Source organism: Salvelinus fontinalis, chromosome 6, assembly GCF_029448725.1.
Source record: "Salvelinus fontinalis isolate EN_2023a chromosome 6, ASM2944872v1, whole genome shotgun sequence".
Lineage (NCBI taxonomy): Eukaryota > Metazoa > Chordata > Actinopteri > Salmoniformes > Salmonidae > Salvelinus > Salvelinus fontinalis.
In genome coordinates this window covers 24,393,194-24,415,524 of record NC_074670.1, presented here as the reverse complement: position 1 = coordinate 24,415,524, position 22,331 = coordinate 24,393,194, and the positions used below count along the sequence as shown (strand labels likewise).

Here is a 22,331-nt window from a genome sequence, read left to right as displayed (position 1 = left end):
TGGGTCAACTAGGGTAAAGGTCATGGTGTAATTAAAGGAATACAACAGGTATTCGGTGCAAATACAACAAGCCCTTAACCAACAATGCAGATTTTTTTTTAAAGTAAGTAACAATATATTTGCCAAAAAAGTTAAAATAAACGAAAGTTAGAAAAAAGTAACACAATAAAATAACAATAACGAGGCTATATACCAGGGGTGTCAAACTCATTCCACGGAGGGCCTAGTGTCTGCAGGTTTTTGGTTTTTCCTTTCAATAAAGCCCTAGACAACCAGGTGTGGGGAGTTCCTAACTAATTAGTGATGTTAATTCATCAATCAAGTATAAGGGAGGAGCGAAAACCCGCAGACACTCGGCCCCCCGTGGAATGAGTTTGACACCTGTGCTATATACTGTGGGTAACGGTACCGTGTCAATGTGCAGGGGTACAAGTTAGTTGAGGTAACTGAGGTAATATGCTACGCTACAGGACTGTTTTGCTAGCACAGACTGGAATGTGTTCAGGGATTCATCCAATGACATTGAGGAGTATACTACCTCAGTCACCGGCTTCATCAATAAGTGCATTGACGACGTCGTCCCCATATGACCTTACGTACATATTCCAACCAGAAGCCATGGATTACAGGCAACATCTGCACCTGGCTAAAGGAAAGAACTGCAGCTTTCAAGGAGTGGGACACTAATCCGGAGGCTTATAAGAAATCCAGCTATGACTCAGACGAACCATCAAACAGGCAAAGTGTCAATACAAGACTAATATTGAATCCTACTACACCACCTCTGACGCTCGTCGGATGTGGCAGGGCTTGCAAACTATTAGGGACTACAAAGGGAAACCCAGACGTGAGCTGCCCAGTGACGCGAGCCTACCAGATGAGCTAAATGCCTTTTATGCTCGCTTTGAGGCAAGCAACACTGAAGCATGCATGAGAGCACCAGCTGTTCCTGACGACTGTGTGATACCGCTCTCTGTAGCCGATGTGAGCAAGACATTTAAACAAGTCAACATACACAAGGCTGCAGGGCCCGATGGAATTCCAGGACGTGTACTCAGAGCACGAGCGGAACAACTGGCAAGTGTCTTCACTGACATTTTCAACCTCTCCCTTACCGAGTCTGTAATACCTACATGTTTGAAGCAGACCACCATAGTCCCTGTGCCCAAGAAAGCGAAGTTAACCTGCCTAAATGGCTACCACCCCGTAACACTCACGTCGGTAGACATGAAGTGCTTTGAAAGGCTGGTCATGGCTCACATCAACACCATCTTCGCGGAAACCCTAGACCCACTCAATTTCGCATACTGCCTCAACAGATCCACAGATGACACAATCTCAATCGCACTCCACAATGCCCTTTTCCACCTGGACAAAAGGAACACGTATGTGAGAACGTTGTTCATTGACTACAGCTCAGCATTCAACACCATAGTGCCCACAAAGCTCATCACTAAGCTAAGGACCCTGGGACTAAACAGCTCCCTCTGCAACTCGATCCTGGACTGCCTCACGGGCCGCCCCCAGTTGGTAAGGGTAGGCAACAACACATATGCCACGCTGATCCTCAACACTGGGGCCCCTCAGGGGTGCGTGCTTATTCCCCTCCTGTGAAGGCATGGCCAAGCATGACTCCAACACCATCATTAAGTTTGCTGACGACACAACAGTGGTAGGCCTGGTCAGCGACAACGATGAGACAGCCTATATATGGAGAAGGTCAGAGAACTAGCAGTGTGGTGCCAGGCCAACAACCCCTCCCTCAATGTGAGCAAGACAAAGGAGCTGATCGTGGACTACAGGAAAAGGAGGGCCGAAAAGACCCCCATTAATGACGGGGCTGCAGTGGAGCTGAGTTTCAAGTTCCTTGGTGTCCATGTCACCAACAAACTATCATGGTCCAAACACACCAAGACAGTCGTGAAGAGGGCACAACAACACCTTTTCCCCTCAGGAGACTGAAAAGATTTGGCATGGGTCCTCAGATCCTCAAAAAGTTCTACAGCTGCACCATCAAGAACATCCTGACCGGTTGCATCACTGTCTGGTATGGCAACCGCTTGGCATCCAATCGTAAGGCGCTACAAAGGGTAGTGCGTATGGCCTAGTACATCACTGGGGCCAAGCTTCTTGCCATCTAGGCCTTCCGTCAGAGGATGGCCACAAAAATTGTCAAAGATTTCAGTCACCCAAGTCATAGACTGTTCTCTCTGCTACCGCACGGCAAGCGGTAGCGGAGCATCAAGTCTAGGTCCAAAAGGCTCCTTAACAGTTTCTACCCCCAAGCCATAAGACTGCCGAACAATTAATCAAATGGCCACCCGGACTATTTACATTCAACCCCCGTTTGTTTTATCTATGCATAGCCTTTTTTGTTTTTGTTTGTTTATTTAGTAAATATTTTCTTAACTCTATTTCTTGAACTGCAATGTTGGTTTAAGAGCTTGTAAGTAAGCATTTCACGGTAAGGTGAAACCTTGTGGTATTCCGCGCATGTCACAAATAAAATGTGATTTGAATATATACATTTAGATAGGGATAAAGTGACTATGCATAGATATTAAACACAGAGTAGCAACAACTATGTAAGATTATGAATTGGCCAATATAACGTGGATAGGGTTCAATAACACTTCATAGTAAAACATTTTTTCATGGGAATAGAAGTCTGGTTCAAACATCGTAGGCAGGTAATCTAAAGATTGTCTGTAGCAGTGGAGGCTCCTCAGAGGAAGAAGAGGACCATTCTCCTCAGTGAATTTCATAAAATGTTAAATGTTCTAACATTTAAAAAGTTATAATTTTTAAATAAAATTATACTAAATATAATAACGTCACCAAATATTTGATTAAAACACACCATTTTGCAAAGATCTACATTAGCCTCAACATCCCACTCTAGGGTAGCACCATGGTGTAGCCGGAGGACAGCTAGCTTCCGCCCTCTGGGTACATTGACTTAAATGCAAAACCTAGGAGGCTCATGGTTCTCACCCCATTTCTGGAGGACGTCCTCCAGCCTATCGAGTTTTTGCAGCATGAACTGACATGATGTCCACCCAATCAAAGGATCAGAGAATGAATCTAGTACTGGAAGCATAAGCAACAGCTAGCTAGCACTGCGGTGTATAAAATGTGGTGAGTAGTTGACTCAAAGAGAAAGATAATAGTTAAACAGTTTTGAATTAATTAATTTCTTCCAAAATGAAGAGAGAATTTTTAATTTTGTATTATTACTTTCAGTTTCACTTACTTAGCTAGCAAATGCAGCTAACTAGTTTAGCCTACTGAAACACCCTGCTTAAACAGAAGGATGCTGTGTTAGCTAGCTGGCTATGACTTTCCAACACAGCACTGGAACTCTTCCAAGTTAAGGTAAGCTTTTGGTGTTACACATGTATTGCCACCGGTGTAACTGCTGACTGACTGTACACTGTAACGTTACTGCACGATTGTAGCGGGTTTACGAACGCCTTGGTTCTATTAGCTATGCTGACTATGACGTTACTTTAGCTAATATGGTGACAACGATGTAGAATGTGTGTAGCGGTTTGGCTTGGAAATGTTTTTTTCGCATGGTCACACAGCTGAGCTGATGTGTTGTGCATTGAAATCCACAAGCAAAGGGAAGAGGTGAGAGGAGAGCGCATAGATGCAAGAAGGAATACAACGTGTTTACACCTGATCAGGGGTGTATTCATTCCGCCGATTCTGTTGAAAAAAGTTTCTTAAAATATCTGACGTTGTCCAATAGAAACGTTCGTTTGCAACTGTTGGATTAATGATTACATCCTATATCCGCTAGATGCAGGCAAGAGTTTGCAAGGCGGTATTGAATGTCACTGTATGTTCGTGTCATTGTCTGTCAACTCAAATGTGTCTCTCGACTTGTGTGCACCTACTTTGTAAACGTTCATTCATAGGCTAGGTTGTAGCAACCTCATGATGGGTATAGGGACATTTTGAGTATCATGTAGTAGCCTAAACCTATCGCTGTTACATTGAACTTGGTGAATGGAATATGAATGAGAATCATCCAAAATGCTGTAATAGAAATACAAATCTTCCTCCCTCATCTTAAACGGCACTGGTCAGTTAAAATCATACCTGAAAATATATACTGTTTGGAGGCCTCGCAGACTTTGAGAAAACACTATTTGGAACCAGAAGCAAAATCAAGCCCATGATATACAGTATATCCTGAGGAATGGAAGAGTGAGTTGGCAATGGCATTAAAGATGCATTGAAATACCAATGTTTGCCATAAGCGGATCAAGAGAGGTCAACCCAGAATTTCAGTCCCCACTGAAAGGCTCCAGGGCCTGGTTTCCAAAAGCATGTTATGGCTAAGTTCATCTTAGAACCAGGATCCTATGGTTCTAAGATGAACTTAGCTACAACATGCTTTTTGGAAACCTGGCCCAGGCCTTTAATAGGCCCAGAACACAGTTACACACACAATTTCAGCTGCTTTATCACTAGGGAACTTTGTTCTCTGGCAAACTCCTAAGACTGAGCTACTGTAGATCATATTTAGGGAAGCTGTCAAGAAAATGATCATGCTCACACAATCTAAAACGTATTAAATCATATCAAATATGCAACATGTTCCTTGGTGGTCAATAGAAAATATCAGTGGAAGAAGAATCTCCTACACATATCCTCTTAATTTAGCTATTTAAATTGAACTATTATATATCAACCACTGTCTCTAGGTAGACTTTGCACACGATTTTTATTTTATTGATTCAATGTTTACAAAATGCTCAATGCACCACAAAATGGTGCATTTATTTAAAAGGTAGTCATGTGGTTAAAGCAAAAACCCGGATTCGATCTCAGCTCTCACCTGAGCAAACCAACGTGATCAGCAGCATCATATGTCACATGAGCTTGATTTGTACTCCGAACACAGTTTCTAAACCATCTTTGTTGTAAATATCAGACATGAATGTAGACAGAAAAAAATGATCAGAGGTGTATTTGTAATGATACAAATGTTGGCACGCAATGGATAGAATGGAATCGAGAAGGTTGAAATTCATTTCAAACAGGGGCACATCAAATCAACATTTCAGTGTAGCCTACTGTACATAACACATTTCTACATACTCCTCTTCCAAGATCAAAAGTTGAACAAAAATAGATGCAGAGCAGGGCGGGGAATTAAATTCGCTAACACCAACAGTCCACTCCATATTTTGTGAGACACGACGCACGCTGGTATACTGCAGAGGTTTTGAGAGGATAAAAAACCGAGCGTGGGAAAACATTTACCGAAATTACTCGACGAATTACTGTGCCATAACCTTGCAACGAAACAATTCCAACAGTCCAAGTTGCTATCCTGACGACACAGACTCAATTTAGCAGTGCAAGTGGCGCGAGTGAAACCGTGAGAACGAAAGCTTCGAGAGCGACATAAACCCCAGCCAGCGGCAGCGGTCTCCATTTTAACTTCGAGTCCGATCTATGCCTCACGTGTCTTGGACTTTCTCTCTCACATGACCCGAGTGTTTGTTCCCGTGATCAGCACTTCCATCTACGCGTCTGTGTCAGTGAATATCACATTTTATTCCAACCCTGATGGATATGCACCTCGAACAGAGTCTGGACACCGCGACAAGGTAAAACAATGCCCGCCACTTCCTCTCCATCATGTACGGACGTCTCCTCTAGCAAGCGAAGGCCTGGCCTCCATTTTCTAGAGAACAGCTTGCTTGATTATCTGTAGTATAAACTAGATACAATAAAGTGGTTTATTTTAGTAATATTTTTGCACAGTTAAGCTAGCAAATCCAATTAGGAAAGGGTTACAGTATAGCAAACGATTGCAGCATTTCATGCAAACACGGTTATCTACGGTAGTGAATTTACAGTAGGTAAGTAATCTAAATCTTGCTAGTAGTAACGCTAGGCAGCTAACTAACTTAGCTAGGGCTATCAGTTTCGGTAACACTGAACTAACATTCGTTCACTTGCTAGATAACGTTAACGTTAGTTAGAGACACAAAGTTAACTTGATAGCTTACAGCTAGAATGTAAGTTAGTTGCTATATCTATTTTTGGACTTGTAAATTGAATATGCACTATGTAGAAATCGCTCTGCCACAAAACAAGCAACTATAGTGTAGAGAATCATTGTACCATCTAAACCACAGTGAAATATATTTTCCATAACCAAACATATTGTATTTTCAGCTGTTTGAAGCAGGTGTACAAAACCGAAAGTAAAAGACTCAAAAACGAAACTTAAGACCGGGAAGAATAGAAATGGCACAGAGAGAATAGATCTGCTGCTTCATAGACTTCCTTTCAATGAGAGTGACACATCTATAATGTACTATTCTATGTGAATTTGGTCAGGTCATATAAGGAAATCGGTCAATTTAAATAAATTCATTAGACCCTAATCTATGGATTTCACATGATTGGGAATACAGATATGCATCTGTTGGTCACGGATACCTTAAAAGGTATGGGTGTGGATCAGAACCAGTCAGTATCCCCTCTCGCACCTCTTCAATGGCTGTGCGAAGTTCCTAGATATTGGCGGGAACTGGAACACGCTGTCGTACACGTCGATCCAGAGCATCCCAAACATGTTTAATGGGTGACATGTCTGAGTATGCAAGCCAGGGAAGAACTGGGACATTTTCAGCTTCCAGGAAGCAAAGGGTGGCTACTTTGAACAATCTCAATTGATTTAGATTTATTTAACACCTTTTTTTTTTTTTTGGTGACTACTACATTCCAATAATGTTATTTCATAGTTTTGTTTTCACTTATTTTACAATGTAGAAAATAGTACAAATAAAGAAACCATGGAATGAGTAGGTGTGTCCAAACTTTTGACTGGTACTGTGTGTATATATACATACAAAAAAAGTGCATATAATATGTTAATGTTTTCAGTTAAAATCATAAAATTCCACGTCAATTCACGATGTAGAATAATGATCATATGACGTAGCCTATGTATGACAACTACGGCCGGGTAATGAAGTTAGATCTACCTCAACCCTTTACAGACATGTTATTCAGTGTCGATAGCAACAATGTACTTTTTAGAGAATAAAAAAAAAAAAAAGTGACGTATCAGAGGCGTCTGTAGGCCTACCATTTCAGACAGTAGAATTCTGCTCCGGCATAGAATTATCTGTATTTAACCCTGACAACAATAAACTTTGCTGATTTAATGTACTGATGTTTGTTATGGTAGGGTAGCTAGATGTGTTTTCTTTCTACTAAATGTCTTGGTAAGCCACAGTATTTGACAAACATTAAAGTACTTTTTTTAGGGGAGTGTGGTCTATATTATTTGATTGACAGTTCTGGTCGCCTAGTGATGGACATTAGTCCCGCTTCATATCTCCAGAGAAGGTTTTGTGTCAGCATTTTAATAAGCCGTAGTGTAGCCTACCCTAAAAGACAAACAAACAGCCGAGGCACTTTCAAGTGTAATTGATACAGGCTAGGCTATTCTACGTGCAACAGACCGAAGACTGAACACACGCTTGCATCATTAGCCATGAGAAAGCGCAGGCAGGGCAGCGCCCAAGAGAGAGGATGGGGCAGGCAGAACCGTGCCTATATGATCTCTTGGTAATCTGCATCTCGCAATGTCTTGTCTTGCATGCCTCTCATATTCACTAAAGTAGCCTAAAGTTTGCCACTTCCTCCCTGTTTTTATTTAAACTACACAACTTTCCCCAGGCTTTTTATTTTTCTATTGTCTAGTTGGGCTATAACAGGGAAAATAATGTTTTGTGATAACTGCCCTGTGATTTTAATTATGTGGAGGGGGGGGGGTTCGGTTAGGGATGTTGTTTAATGTTAATGATCCCAACTTCATGTAAATGTTTCACACCTTCACACCTAATATATGCGTATACACCTGCTCTGACAGCTATGATCCCATATTGATATCACTTGTTAAATCCACTTTAATCAGTGTAGATGAAGGGGAGGAGACGGGTTAAAGAGGGATTTTTAAGCCTTAATACAATTGAGACAAGTATTGTGTATGTTTGCCATTCACAGGATGAATGAGCAAGACAAGATTTAAGTGCCTTTAAATGGGGTATAGTAGTAGGTGCCAGGCACACTGGTTTGTGTCAAGAACTGCAACACTGCTGGGTTTTTCCATACTAAACAGTTTCCCGTAGTAATAAAGAATGGTCCACCACCCAAAGGACATCTAGCCAACTTGATTCAACTGTGGGAAGCATTGCAGTCAACACTTGCCAACATCCTTGTGGAACGCGTTTGACACCTTAGGTGTCCCTAGTGTTTGGTGTACTCAGTGTGTGTTTTTTTTTTTTTTGCAGCAGTGGCAAGAATGTAGCAGTAGTGGGCCACCACTGCTAAATGAATAGAGGGAAACACTCCCCATTTATTCTTGAAGAATTAAACATACTTAATTTAGAACATCTCGTCCATGTGGATGCTAGGTGAATTGCAACAACACTTTGAATATAAACAACTCTCCCCCTTCCCTTCATCACATTTCCCCACAACTCTGTGAGGAGGTTAATTATGTCCCAAGGATCCCAGATATCATACTGTAGACCATGGTGGTTACCTCCCCAAGGATTCAAGATTGCATAGATGATGGTGGAGACTATTTTACTTTAAGTTCACCAACTTCAAACCTCCATGTTTTTTTTTTTTTTTGTTATTGAAAATGTATTGTCCTGCGATTTAGATGATTCCCTGCAGAATGATTCCCTACAGTATTCAAATTGTGTGACGAGTGTAGAATTTTAGCAACCAGGAAATGACAGAGCGATTTCTACATCGGTCCCTTGCTCCAGTCTGCCATTGTTCGTTGTGCTTGAGGAGTCAATGACTATGCCTTTTAATGACGCCGATGTAAGGGAGGGAGCAGTGGTGTAAAAATACTGCTTAGTTTGTTAATGATGTCTGAGTGTTGGAATATGCCCCTGGTTATCCATAAATAAATAAAACAATAAAAAGATGCCGTCTGGTTTAGAGGTCGCCCGATTATGATTTTTCAACCGATTTATTAGAGGACCAAAAAAGCCAATACCGATTAGTCGGCCAACTTTAAAAAAAAAAACAAATGAAAAATTGTGTGTGATAATGATAATTACAACAATACTGAATGAACCATGAACACTTTATTTTAATTTAATACATAAATAACATCTATTTAGTCTCAAATAAATAATGAAGCATGTTCAATTTGGTTTAAATAATGCAAAAACACAGTTGGAGAAGAAAAGTAAAAGTGCAATATGTGCCATGTAAAAAAAGCTCATGTTTCAGTTCCTTGCTCAGAACATGATAATATATGAATGCTGATGGTTCAATATTCCCTAAGTTTTAGGTAGTAGTTATTATAGGAATTATGGCGCATTGACTATTTCTCTCTATACCATTTGTATTTCATATACCTTTGACTATTGGATGTTCTTACAGGCATTTTAGGATTGCCAGCCTAATCTCGGGAGTTTATAGGCTTGAAGTCATAAACAGCACTGTGATTCAAACATTGCTAAGAGCTGCTGGCAAACGCAGTAAAGTCCTGTTTGAATGAATGCTTACGAGCCTGCTGCTGTCTACCACTGCTCAGTCAGACTTCTTTGTGAAATATCAAATCATAGACTTAATTATAATATAATTAACACAGAAATGCGAGCCTTTGGTCATTAATATGGTCAAATTCCGGAAACTATCATTTCGAAAACAAAACATTTATTATTTCAGTGAAATACGGAACCGTTCCGTATTTTATCAAACGGGTGGCAATGCTAAGTCTAAATAATGCTGTTACATTGCACAACCTTTAATATTATGTCATAATCATGTAAAATTCTGGCAAATTAATTACGGTCACAGTTAGCAACGAGCCAGGCGGCCCAAGCTGTTGCATATACCCTGACTCTGCTTGCAGTGAACGCAAGAGAAGGGACACAATTTCCCTAGTTAATATTGCCTGATAACATGAATTTCTTTTAACTAAATATGCAGGTTTAAAAAAATATATATACTTCTGTGTATTGATTTTAAGAAAGGCATTGATGTTTATGGTTAGGTACATTTGTGCAACGATTGTGTTTTTTTCACAAATGTGCTTTTGTTAAATCATCACCCGTTTGGCGGAGTTGAAGTAGGCTGTGATTCGAAGATAAATTAACATGCACCGCATTGATTATATGCAACCCAGGACAAGCTAGTTAACCTAGTAATATCATCAACCATGTGTAGTTAACTAGTGATTATGTGAAGATTGATCGTTTTTTTTATAAGATAAGTTTACTGCTAGCTAGCAACTTACCTTGGCTCCTTGCAGCCACAAGGTCCTTTTGACACTGCACACGCGTAACAGGTGGTCAGCCTGCCACTCAGTTTCCTTGTGGATCGCAATGTAATCGGCCATAATCGGCATCCAAAAAGGCACATTTACCGATTGTTATGAAAACTTGAAATTATTTATTCTTTCACTTTTATTTTTTATACTTAAGTATATTTTAGTAATTATATTTACTTTTGAAACTAAAGTATATTTAAAACCAAATACTTTGACTTTTACTCTGGTGTTTTACTGGATGACTTTTATTTGAGTCATTTTCTATTACGGTATCTTTACTTTTACTGTATGACAATTGGGTACTTTTTCCGCCACTGCTGGCAATTCGCCAGGTCACTAACATTTGTACTCCACTGCCATTCCCTACTCTGTTAACCTTGTCTGCTAGACCTTGCTTGCCAATATTTAGGATTGTTCCTTGTTTATGTCTTCCTAGTCACGAAAAACAAGAGGAAGAGGTCGTCCAATTAGAAGGTAAGAATCTATGTTGGGATGTGTGGGTTTCGGATGCACGTGTGCCATTGTGCGTAACTTCACCATTCTGACTCTTTCACACATTTCAAAGTACTGACATTTCAGACATCCTCTTGAAAAACCTGCTTCTTTAAAAACAGACCAAAGAACAGACCAAAAACACACGCTTAAGTGTCAAATAGTTTTAGGCCTAGCTTTTTTTGTTGCAATAATGCTCCTTGCCTCACTCATTTCTCATCAATGGATATCTGAGTGTTATTTTTCTCTTCCGTCCTTCTATCGATCCTCTCATTCCACTGTCCTTCTCTCAGGAGACGGGGAAGGGGAGCAGACTGCTGTCACCATAGGCGGTATTCAGCAGGCCCAGGCATTCGCGGACCACAACATTCAGTACCAGTTCCGCTCTGAGGGTGGTCAGGTGGGTGTCCTGTGAACAGTGTTTTGCTGATTTTAGAAACATTTAACTATCTGAATTCACATAGGTTTGTTTTTGCTGTATGCGGTCAGTTTACTGCATCACTCACTCACACTAGAACAGGGATGGGAAACTCCGGTCCCCAGGGCCAGAGTGGTGTCATACTTTTCCCCTCATCCATAGCAAACACAGCTGATTTTAACAAATTGTATTCTCAACTGAAGATCATGATTAGTTGATTATTGGAGTCTGGTGTGTTAGCTGGGGCTGGACACCCAATCAGGCCCCAGAGGACTGGTGTTGTCCATCCCTCCACTAGAGAATCAACTGTATCACACAATGGAAAACCCTGCAATTCAACACTAGCCTCTCTGTTGAATTGAGAGCCTTGGGGGCGTTCGCTCTGAACCCAGACAATAGAACCGGCCAGGACACCGATATAGGCCTACAGGTGTGGATGTCAAATTGGTTCTTAATTGTGAATGTTTACGTCTACGTTTTTGTGGATGTTCACAGTAAATGTTATATCTTCATATAAACCATTTTTTTGGGGGGGTGAAGGAAAAAGCTAGTTAGAGCTGGTCCTTTCGCTGCTCATTTGGAGTTAACAGAGCTGGTGTGAGTGATCATGTGATTCCAATCCCCTTCCTGGATTGGCATGCGGCTGGTGTCACATGTTAGTCAGGAGGCGAGTCACACGATGAAGGGGTACAAATACTGATTATTTTGAAACGAACATGTGTTTTTCTGGATCTGGCTGTTTTTATATTGAATTAGGCAACATTCTGCCATATAAGCATAAGTTGGATGTGTAGATCTCTTATAGGCCTAGTGGTATCATTCAATGTGCAAGGGCTTAACTACTATAGCCTTGGGTGTGAACATCAGTATGAGGTAAACAACCTGCAAGTACTGAAAACACAGGGACATTAAAATGACCGTGGTCAGGCTAGAAGGCATCCCAAGCTCTTTGTTGTAGATAGAATTAATGACTCTGGTTTCTCTCTCTCTCCATCTCTCTGTCTCCCTCTCTTCCTCAGGTGACTTACCGCGTTGTCCAGGTAACTGACCAGCAGCTGGAGGGGAGAGATGACGGGGGAGGGCAGGTTAGCGTGGTCTCCACGGCCGCCTTCCCCGGCGCTCCTCAATCGGTGGCCCAGGTAGGTACCAGGAACCGAGGCCGCTACTGTCACCCCTTACAATAACATAGTTCCCTAATGGCTACGGAGCCTGACATACTTCAGTGTGCCAAACTATTGATCGTTATACAAGTTATCTGTATATTGTTGTTGCGCAGGAATCAGGACACTTTTATTTATAGATATATATTATATATCACTTGTTGTAGTTAATTATTATCAAGTAATATCCGTGTTGTAAGTTAGTTGTCAGTAGGGCTTGCTAACCCTTCCCACCTTGTCCCCTATCAGGCTGTGATCCAGAACCCTTTCAGTAATGGGGGTAGCCCCGTGGGAGAGACGCTGGGAGGGGAGACGCGCTTCGCCTACTTCCCAGCTACGGCTGTGAGCGACGGCACTGTGTCTGTGCAGACCACCTCCGACCCCACACAGGCCGGGGGTGAGTCAGCTCTACCTCTACTTCTAACGCTAGGCTAGCATTCTTCTGAGGGCAAAATACTGTCCCTCGCTTTTGGTTCAAGTCCAAACAGACTTAAAGAAGAATAACCACTTATCAAATTGACATTTTGAGTACCATGACCCCGGTGCTGACTGAGAGAGATTAACTGTTCATCCCCTCAGCCACAAGGTTGGTCTCAGTGCTAGTCAGTGTCACTCAGCAAATTCTCCCTTAAGACTTTGTCACAGAGGTCTCCAACCTGCCCCATCTCTCTCTCTCTCTCTGTCTCTCATTCCCATGTCATCTCTTCTCCCACAGGTCAGTTCTACGTGATGATGACACCACCTGACGTCTTGCAGACAGGCACACAGCGAACCATAGCCCCGCGCACACACCCCTACCCTGAGTGAGTATCAACCACACTGCTTCTTCCTCTCCTCCTATGTCCCTCATTTTAGGGGGACTCTGAAAGGAGAGCCCATGCACACAGCAGTCTGAGCCACTCCAGATGTTAAAAACCTACCTACGCAGTACTTAAGTTCATCTTCCACAAGCATGTCAGACATGTTTTGCAAGTAGGAGCTAGCCTATACGCCTAGGTGTTATGCGATAATTTCAACCTTTCATCAATAGTGACCTGTTAAGAAGTAATTTGACTGGATTTTTCTAGAGCATCTAAGAGTTGGTTTACTTTGAGTCTGAGATGTATCAGTTAGACTGGAAAACTAAAAGTCACTGATATTGACTATTGAAGAAAAAAAAAAGTAGATTGACTTTTCTCTCCAAAAATTGTAAGTAAAGTTGCACTGCACCCCCCCCCCCCCCCCCATTCACTTTCAGAGATTTGGGTTGAGCAAGAGCATGACCTGGGTCAGACAGCACTGTGTGTGTGGTTTCCTTGAACACTCAGCTGTTCTCGTGGGATGGGTGATGTGATCACAGGGTTGTTGTGTCCCTGTCCTTGTTGCCCTGGTTTCCCCCTTCCTTGTCTACTTCCTCCTCATTTTGTTTATCTCTTTCAATCATCAATATCATTATCATGTGATTAAGCTATTTTCCTCGAACCACTCTGAATGAGTAACACTGAATCAAAACCAAACTGTTAAATCTGGTTAATCCATTCTGAAAATCAATATAATCTCTCATGCCAAATGGATGATTAATGTTATGTGTGTCAGTGAATGAATTTGACATTAGTGTTCTGGTTAATTTAGGAAATGAATTTAAATGTGCTTATTATTTTTCAATGAAGACCTACTGCATGCCCAGAGCCAAGGGGTGTGAGTAAATTGTAAACATGTCCATAAACTAAACATATAATCTAGAAGGGCGGAGTGCCAGGCAAGTGTTTGAATATAAAACAAGGAGTTGTGTGTTTGTTATGAGATTGTGTTTCTATGGTTCTGCACATAAGGGAAATGGTTTGGAAGAATAGGTCAGTGTTTTTTTGTTTTTTTTGACATAATGCTGTGCTTGTTTTGCCATCCAGAACGAATGCATGATCCTCTGAAATGTAATTTGTGTTGGACTGAGTGGATATCCCTTGCCTTGCAATTTCCCTGCCTCTATGTGATGAACTCTTATTCTCAGGCCTGTAGAAAAACATGGCGATTTTGCGCCTCTTATACTATGAAAAATCAATTTTACAATCAACTTTAGGTAAAGGGGATGGCCATCAATTTGCACACAGCAAGGTGTTGGGCTATGGGTTTGTTATTAGGAGTGATCTTGACTCTTCCCAAGTTCTTTAGGCTGCTTGGGGCTTTTGTGTGGGGCGTTCGTACAAGACTATCCCAGTTGTATTTCTAGTGTCGGGCTGCAGTGATTCCCCAGGTCTCCTTGGCTACCAGTAAAGCTTTTATCTACTTCACTGTTAAATATACAGTCTTAAAGGGCTGGATACTGCTGCAGTATGTGCTGTTGTCTAGGGAGGACTTGTTTTTCTGTGGTTTGCCATTCTATTCCCCGTTTCCATATGTTTTTCTTGTGTGTGTGTGATTTTTAATTTGTGTATTTTAATTTATTCTTACATCAACAACGCATAAACTAATCCATGACTGAACATATTTGATCTGTGCAAATAATAAATGAAATTAAATGAAAACTTCCACCGCTTACCTGCCGTTCGCAGAGACGAAACCGAGATGCTGCAACATGACGGTTTAAACTGGTGAGGACAACTTCCACATCCCCCCCCTCCCACTGTAACCAATCAAATTAGGCCTAGATCATATACCACAAAGAAGAAGGAACAATCATTCCCTTTAGTACAATTCCCTGGTGATTATGTTAAACCCTTGATGTGATTGAGCTACATTTAGCATTGGAAAATGTGTACTCTTTGATGATAGTCCTGATGCAGTATTGCCATGAGTTGTTTTCAGTTCAGTTCTGTAAGACCTTGAAGAGCTAGTTGAAAGTAAAAACAGCCCACTTTGTTTTAGCTTGCTTTTAATTGCTTTTACTCATTAGATGCGGAAAAAGGTAAGTGCACTGTGCGAACACCAGCCGTTTTGGTTTAATTTATGACACAATTCATTAGACGGATTAAAGCTTTGTCAAAGTAAGTGCTGTTGAATTGTATTAGTTTACTGCCACGGCCCTGCGCATCTCGTCCCCAGTGCCTTTATGAGCTCATCTGGCTGTCACGTATGGGGAACTTAATTAAAGAATACCTCGGGGAAGACACACACACACACAGGAAAAACAGTTGTCATTAGCCATACTCTGGACACCAATGCGACAACATTGCAATTTAGGATTATAATGATGCCCGCGCCTTAGACTCCCTGGGGTATAGCGGGGAAGGGCACGTACACCTCCAAGAAATCTGCCTGTCCAGACGGCCGTCAGACAATCAGTAATTCCAGTCACTGCGTCTCGCTCTCAGCACCCAGGTGGTGTTATTGCCTCATATACGGCTGCTTCAGATCAGCACGGCTGCCCAAGGCAGTGCAGGGCGGCCCGCCCCTGCAGAGTACGGCTCTGGTGTCTGAGTGGTATGTAATTGTAAAAGGGTCAGGTGCTTTGAGATAGTGGTTCTGGTGGGGGATTTCTGCGCTAGATTAGTTGCGTGGAGCGCTGTAGTTTGAAGATTATTTTTTCTTTTAGTGTGAAGAGTTGCACCTGTTTTGTACAGAGGTGGCCTGAGGACTCCCGGGTTTTGAACATGGGTGAAATGTGCTATTTGTTTTTGTCTGTAGGAAAATGGATGGCCCACGGACACCCAGAGATGAGAGGAGGAGAGCTCAACACAATGAAGGTGAGCAAAGGGAAGGGCCTACATAACCCACAATCCTCCCTGTTTAATGTTCTCTGAGCCAATCTTTTTCTTTACCTTTTATTTAATTCGGCAAGTCAATTAAATTAAGAACAAATTCTTATTTTCATTGACTGCCTAGGAACAGTGGGTTAGCTGCCTTGCTCAGGGGCAGAGCAACAGATTTTTACCTTGTCAGCTCGGGGATTCGATCTTGCAACCTTTCGGTTACTAGTCCAACGCTCTAACCACTAGGCTACCCAATCTGTCTTAACCATGCAACTCTGTGCTTTACTTCTGCATTCCAAGATACACTACATGGCAAAAGTATATGGTACTTTTGTATACACTCTAAAATCATGGACATTTAATATGGAGTTGGCCCCCCCCTTTGCTGCTATAACAGCCTCCACTCTTTTGGGAAGGCTTTCCACTAGATGTCGGAACATTGCTGCAGGGACTTACTTCCATTCAGCCATGAGGATTAGTGATGTTGCGCGAATAGGCCTGGCTCACAGTCGCCGCTCTAATTAATCCAAAAGGTGTTAGATGGGGTTGAGGTCAGGGCTCTGTACAGGCCAGTCAAGTTCTTCCACACCGATCTTGACAAACCACTTCTGTATGGACTTTGCATTGTGCACTAATTGTCATGCTGAAACACTAAAGGGCATTCCCCAAACTGTTGCCACAAAGTTAGAATGTCATTTATTGCTGTAGCGTTAAGATTTCCATTCACTGGAACTAAGGGGCCTAGCCCAAACCATAAACGGGCCCAGACCATTATACCTCCTCCTCCAAACTTTAAGGTTGACACTGTGCATTCGGGCAGGTGGCGTTCTCCTGGCTTCCGCCAAACCCAGATTAGTCCGTCGGACTGCCAGATGGTGACGCGTGATTCATCACTCCAGAGAACGCGTTTCCACTGCTCCAGTGTCCAATGGCGGCGAGCTTTACACCACTCCAGCCGACGCTTGGCATTGCTCATGGTGATCTTAGGCTTGTGTGTGGCTGCTCGGCCATGGAAACCCATTTCATGAAGCTCCTGATGAACAGTTATTGTGCTGACGTTTCTTCCAGAGGCAGTTTGGAACTCGGTAGGGAGTGTTGTAACAGAGGACAGACAATTTTTAGCACTTGGCGGTCCCGTTCTGTGGTTGAGCCGTTGTTGCTCCTAGACGTTTCCACTTCTCAATAACAGCACTTACAGTTGACCGGGGCAGCTCTAGCAAGGTAGACATTTGACGAACTGACTTGTTGGAAAGGTGCCACGTTGAAAGTCACTGAACTCTTCAGTACAAGCCATTCTACTGCCAATGCTTGTCTATGTAGATTGCATGGCTGTGTGCTCGATTTTTATACACCTGTCAGCAACGGGTGTGGGTGAAATAGTTGAATCTACTTATTTGAAGGGGTGTCCACATACTTTTGGCCATGTAGTGTATGCAATATCTAGTTGAATTTATTTTTAAATGAGTTGCACCTTTATGTTTTGTTTGTTGAAGCCAAAGCCACATTAAGTGGACAGTAGATACTTTTTTCTAAGACTCTTCTCAACTGGAGGAACTTTTTGGGGAATTTCATTTTGTATATCAACCAACCACTAGATGCTGCTCTTGAACTGTCGGTTGTTCCCACAATGTCACATGTCTAGCTAAGTGACTATTCAAGGTATACAGAGAAAAATATCCATGTAGACACTACCCATATGTATCCCTATTGTTCCTCCTTTCTCTGAACCTGTTCTGTGTGTCTTAACAGTTGAGAGGCGGCGGAGAGACAAGATCAACAATTGGATCGTCACGCTCTCCAAAATTATCCCTGACTGCAACATAGACAGCACCAAGACGGGGGCTGTAAGTCACTCTGTAAGGCACTCTCAGCAGCTTTGTCCTGTGTGTGTGTGTGTGTACACATTTTAATATATTTGTGAGGACATATTGCCGGTCCTCCCTTTTTATAAAGGCTATATTAAGCTTAGGGGTTAGGTTAAAATTTAGGGTTAAGGTTAGGCTTCGGGAAAATAAGTTTTTGAATTGGAACTAATTGTGTTGGGGGGGGGGGGGGGGGGGGGTTGTTTGCATTCAGTTAGACGTGTATGTGCATGCACGAGTATTGGTATTTTATTAGGATCCCCAATAGCTGTTGCGAAAGCAGCGGCTACTCTTCCTGTCGTCCACACAGCAGGATGTCTTAATTGACTCCTCTCTCCTTCCCCCAGAGTAAAGGGGGCATCCTGTCTAAGGCGTGTGACTACATCCGAGAGCTCCGTCAGAATAACCAGAGGCTCCTGGACAGTGTCAAAGAGGTGGAGAGAGTACAGGTGGACAACGAGCTCTGCAGACAGCAGGTAAAACAGCCTAGAAAGAAGGCTATCACAAAGAATCAGAGGCCTAGCCTGGACCCGGATCTGTTTGTGCCATCTTGCCAACTTCTCTGGTCATTGTCAGGCACAACATAGGAGTTGGCAAGACCGCACAAACCGATTTTGGGACCAGGCTATCACATAGCATCACATTCCTGCGAACAGAAAGGGTTCATGTTTAAACAAATGAAGGCGTTTGATTACGTTTAACGTTCATTTTACGTCTGATGACCGACGTGCCGTTTTTACTTCAAAATTAAGTTATAGCATATATTTGCATGTAGAGTGTTTTGCCTTTTCATTCCTTACTGAATCCCGAAGCATCGTTCTTCATGTCCTCATTCTAATGCTCAGAAGTGAAGTCTCCAGTCCTGTGGGGGAGAGAGAGGCAGTGAGTGTGTGATAGCCCAGAGGAGAAACTGGGATGATAGTACAGTACCTTGAGATTTAAAACAGATGGATGATGTGGCCAGAATTGTCTAAAACTTTTGTTAAAGTGTATACAACAAACATTTCTGTCTAGAATCATTGAAAGAACAGGTGAGGCCTAGAAGTTGACGTTGTATTTTGCTAAGTTTCTTTTAATTCATTGATTACATTGAGGACACCCATTTTGTTGTTCGTCGGGCGGACATTGTTTGTTGTTGTTTGTCTCAGATCGAGGAGCTGAAGAATGAGAATGCTCTTCTCCGAGCGCAACTCCAGCAGCACGGCATCGAGAGCGTGGGCGAGACGCCGCCACAATGAACGAGGGAGACGGAGAGCAGGATGGCTAGAAGGAAGAGGAGGACGAGGCAGACTGGAGATGACACGTAGGAGCAGAACAAAACGAGCGAGCTACTGACGAATCACTCCTTTTTCACAGTCGCAGACAGTTAGACAGTCTTCCCTGGCCTCGTCTTTGAGGCTGCATCCGAGACTCTTGGCAGGCTCCTGCTGCTTTGTTGGCTGCACTTGACTGATCCAGGATCAGTCGAAATGACAAAAGAAGCCACCATGTAGAACATAGACATGTCTCAGAGAGAGAAGAGGTCACAACCACCAGAGAAACCCTCTACTAGCCCAGAGAAACCCACTGCACAACTCCTCCCTCCCTTTCTATATTTATTTAGTTCTTCACCTGTGGACTGTGACGTTGGATATTTTGTTGTTGAGTTTTTCTTTTCCCATTCTCTTCAGTCATGTTTTATTTTAGTCGGTATTTGTGGTTGAGAGTCATATTACAGTTTTGTTACATTAGCGGTTTTTAATTTATTAGTTTGTGTATTGTTAAAAATATGCCCAGAAAGACTCATTTAGAAAAGCTCATGTATCCTAGAGGAATAGATGATGTATGAGTGAGTGGTAGGCTACCAGCCAGTAGAACAGAAACATGATACAAATAAACAGCTGCAATGCAGAACTATGTGAATGAATGCCTTGATAGTTGCCAATATTATTAGGCGTTTTCAAAAGTGACACCGATATACAGTGACCTCAAAGTATTGGGACATGACACATTTTTAGTTTTGGCTCTGTACTCCAGCACTTTGAAATGATATAATGACTGAGGTTAAAGTGCACACAGTCAGCTTTAGTTTTGGGGTATTTTCATCCATATCGGATTAACCGTTTAAAAATTACAGCACTTTTTGTACATTGTCCCCACCATTTTAGGGGATCAGAAGTATTTGGATGAATTCACTTGTGTAATAAAGTAGTCAAAAGTTGAGTATTTGGTCCCATATTCCTAGCATGCAATGATTACAAAGCTTGTGACTCTACAAACTTGTTGGATGCATTCGCTGTTTGTTTTGATTCATTTCTATTGGGCACACAATAATCTGAAACAATGGTAAATAATGCATTGTGTCATTTTGGAGCCCCTTTTATTGTACATTAGTTTCTAAACACTTACATTAATGTTGATCCTACCATGATTATGGATAATCCTGAATGAATCGTGAATAATAATGATGAGTGAATCTTAGACGCACAAATATCATACCTCCAAGACATGCTAACCTCATCATTACGATAACGTGAGGTTAGCATATTTGGGGGGGGTGTATGATGTTAATGCCTCTAACTTTCCCACTCGTCATTGTTCTCTATTCATTCAGGACTGTCCGTAATCAAACACAAGCAAACAAACTGCAAATGCATCTAAGAAGTTTGTAGTCACAAGCTTAATGTAATCATTGCGTGCTAGGAACGTGGGACCAAATACTAAACCTTTGAGTACTTTACAGCACTTTTTATATATATATATATTTTTTTTGTTTTTTACATAGTTCCCCCCTGATTTTTAGGGAACAAAGTATTGTGACAAATTAATTTGTATTAATTTCTAAACAGCACCCGATATTGATGAAAATGCCCTCAAATTAAAGCTGACAGTCTGCACTTTAACCTCTGTCATTGTATCATTTCAAATCCAAAGTGCTGGAGTACAGAGCTAAAACGACTATCTCAAGGATGCAATTTTGGTGTCCCCAGAGGAATAGCTGTGCTTTGCCCAATATAACAGTTTTACAGTGCTTGCATTAACAGAGCTGTTGTTTAAACCGAGTCAATGCAACATTATATAAATGTGTCATGTTGAAGTAAAGCCAATGGCCACTGGTGTTAGTGGGAAAATAAATGGTAATCAATAATTAATTTACTGTGTACGCTGGCCCTTTTCTACAATTTATGCAATTTAATACACAATCTTTAAGGCTGGTTTGAGACTGTGGCCGGGTTCGATTATAGAGCATTTGATAGACCACTGATACGGCCTCAGAGAGAGAGGTTCAGCTCTTAAAATGTCCCCTGACATATGAAGTGAGTGCAAATGTATATGATTCGGGGTGGAACATCACAGGTTGCATCTGAAATCGCACCCTATTATGTAGTGATTTATGTAAGGGGATAGGGTGCCATTTCAGACACTCCCAAGTTTTTAATTTCAACATTGTGTCACGTTACTCACTCGAGAAAGAGAAAGCGCATTTGGTTCACTGCTGAGTTAAATTTAACGGCTACAGAAGTCTGGATGTTTTTTTTGCGAATGTGTGTGTGATGTATCTGTGTCTTGATATGTGTAAGAATAACCACAAGTATCATGTCTAGCTTTTGGCTTTTATTTTTGTAACCAACACATCAAATGGAGATTTAATGCACCCAGGGAAAAAGACTCTGGAGAGAATAAATTAACCAACTCACTGCTCAAGATAGAAACCAAGAACAGAGAAACTTCCCGTCCTTGCACTTTTATCTGTGTTCTGACTTTCCTCTCCTTGCAAACGAATGGATGCTAATAAAGACTTGGAAAACATTTTAATCTCAGACACTTTTTCACTCATCTAGGACAATAACGAAGTTGAAATGCGTTCAACGTGCCAACAGGCAAGTTGATGATGATACCAATGTTATTGATGACTGGATTTGCATCCAAGTATTTTGTCCTGAATTTGGGGAAATGGGAATAGGTCAATTTGTGTTTTAGACCCTGATCAGGGAGTTTTAGGCATGTACTGTCTGGCTCCGGAATCAGCAAAGCACTAATACTCAACCAAGTGAAAAGTCATGTATACTCTGATTCCACCTCGACAAGCTCTCCTACTCTGTGACCTTGTGCTTTTGTAAGTGCAGAATAAAATTGTTGTCCTGTTTTGCTCGAAACTGTCTCTTAGAACTGTTGCTCATCAGCTGAATATAGCCAAAGTTGACTGGTAATGTTTATTTTGCAGTTGAATTCTACAAATTTAGTGGGAAGTGAGCACGGTCAATTATGGTGGAAATAAGTAATAAGGTAGCGAAAGGAAATTGTTGGCTGTAGATCTTTTTTCTTTTTTTTTTGAAATATCAAAAACAAAATTTACCAGCCTCTATCCCCTGTAGCAGATGTGCTATTCTCAGGTTAGATAAGACTTTTTATAAGTAA

At 41.7% G+C, this 22,331-nt stretch overlaps 1 protein-coding gene across 7 annotated transcripts; it reads left to right on the top strand.

The window, feature by feature from the left end:
* The first annotated feature begins 4,744 nt into the window (after positions 1-4,744).
* On the top strand, positions 4,745-21,722 carry LOC129857401 (upstream stimulatory factor 2-like). Of its 7 annotated transcripts, none has more exons than XM_055925617.1 (11): positions 4,745-5,627; positions 10,773-10,810; positions 11,125-11,228; positions 12,266-12,385; positions 12,656-12,803; positions 13,122-13,209; positions 14,935-14,973; positions 16,007-16,065; positions 17,821-17,927; positions 18,281-18,409; positions 19,082-21,722. In XM_055925617.1, the coding sequence occupies exons 1-11, from the start codon at positions 5,587-5,589 to the stop codon at positions 19,169-19,171; spliced, it is 963 nt and encodes a 320-aa protein (XP_055781592.1). In that variant the 5' UTR covers positions 4,745-5,586; the 3' UTR covers positions 19,172-21,722. The 7 variants fall into 7 exon arrangements, with proteins under 7 accessions (XP_055781592.1, XP_055781598.1, XP_055781591.1 ...); XM_055925623.1 differs by having other exon boundaries at positions 4,750-5,627; positions 17,821-17,915; XM_055925616.1 differs by having other exon boundaries at positions 4,750-5,627; positions 11,122-11,228.
* Positions 21,723-22,331: the final 609 nt, after the last annotated feature.

Bases quoted from the DNA above. Each gene is read 5' to 3' on its own strand.
- LOC129857401 (XM_055925616.1), top strand. From the start codon at position 5,587: ATGGATATGCACCTCGAACAGAGTCTGGACACCGCGACAAG. The intron at 11,229-12,265 runs GTGGGTGTCCTG...TCTCTTCCTCAG, and splicing joins TCCGCTCTGAGGGTGGTCAG to GTGACTTACCGCGTTGTCCA. The intron at 14,974-16,006 runs GTGAGGACAACT...TTTTGTCTGTAG, and splicing joins CAACATGACGGTTTAAACTG to GAAAATGGATGGCCCACGGA.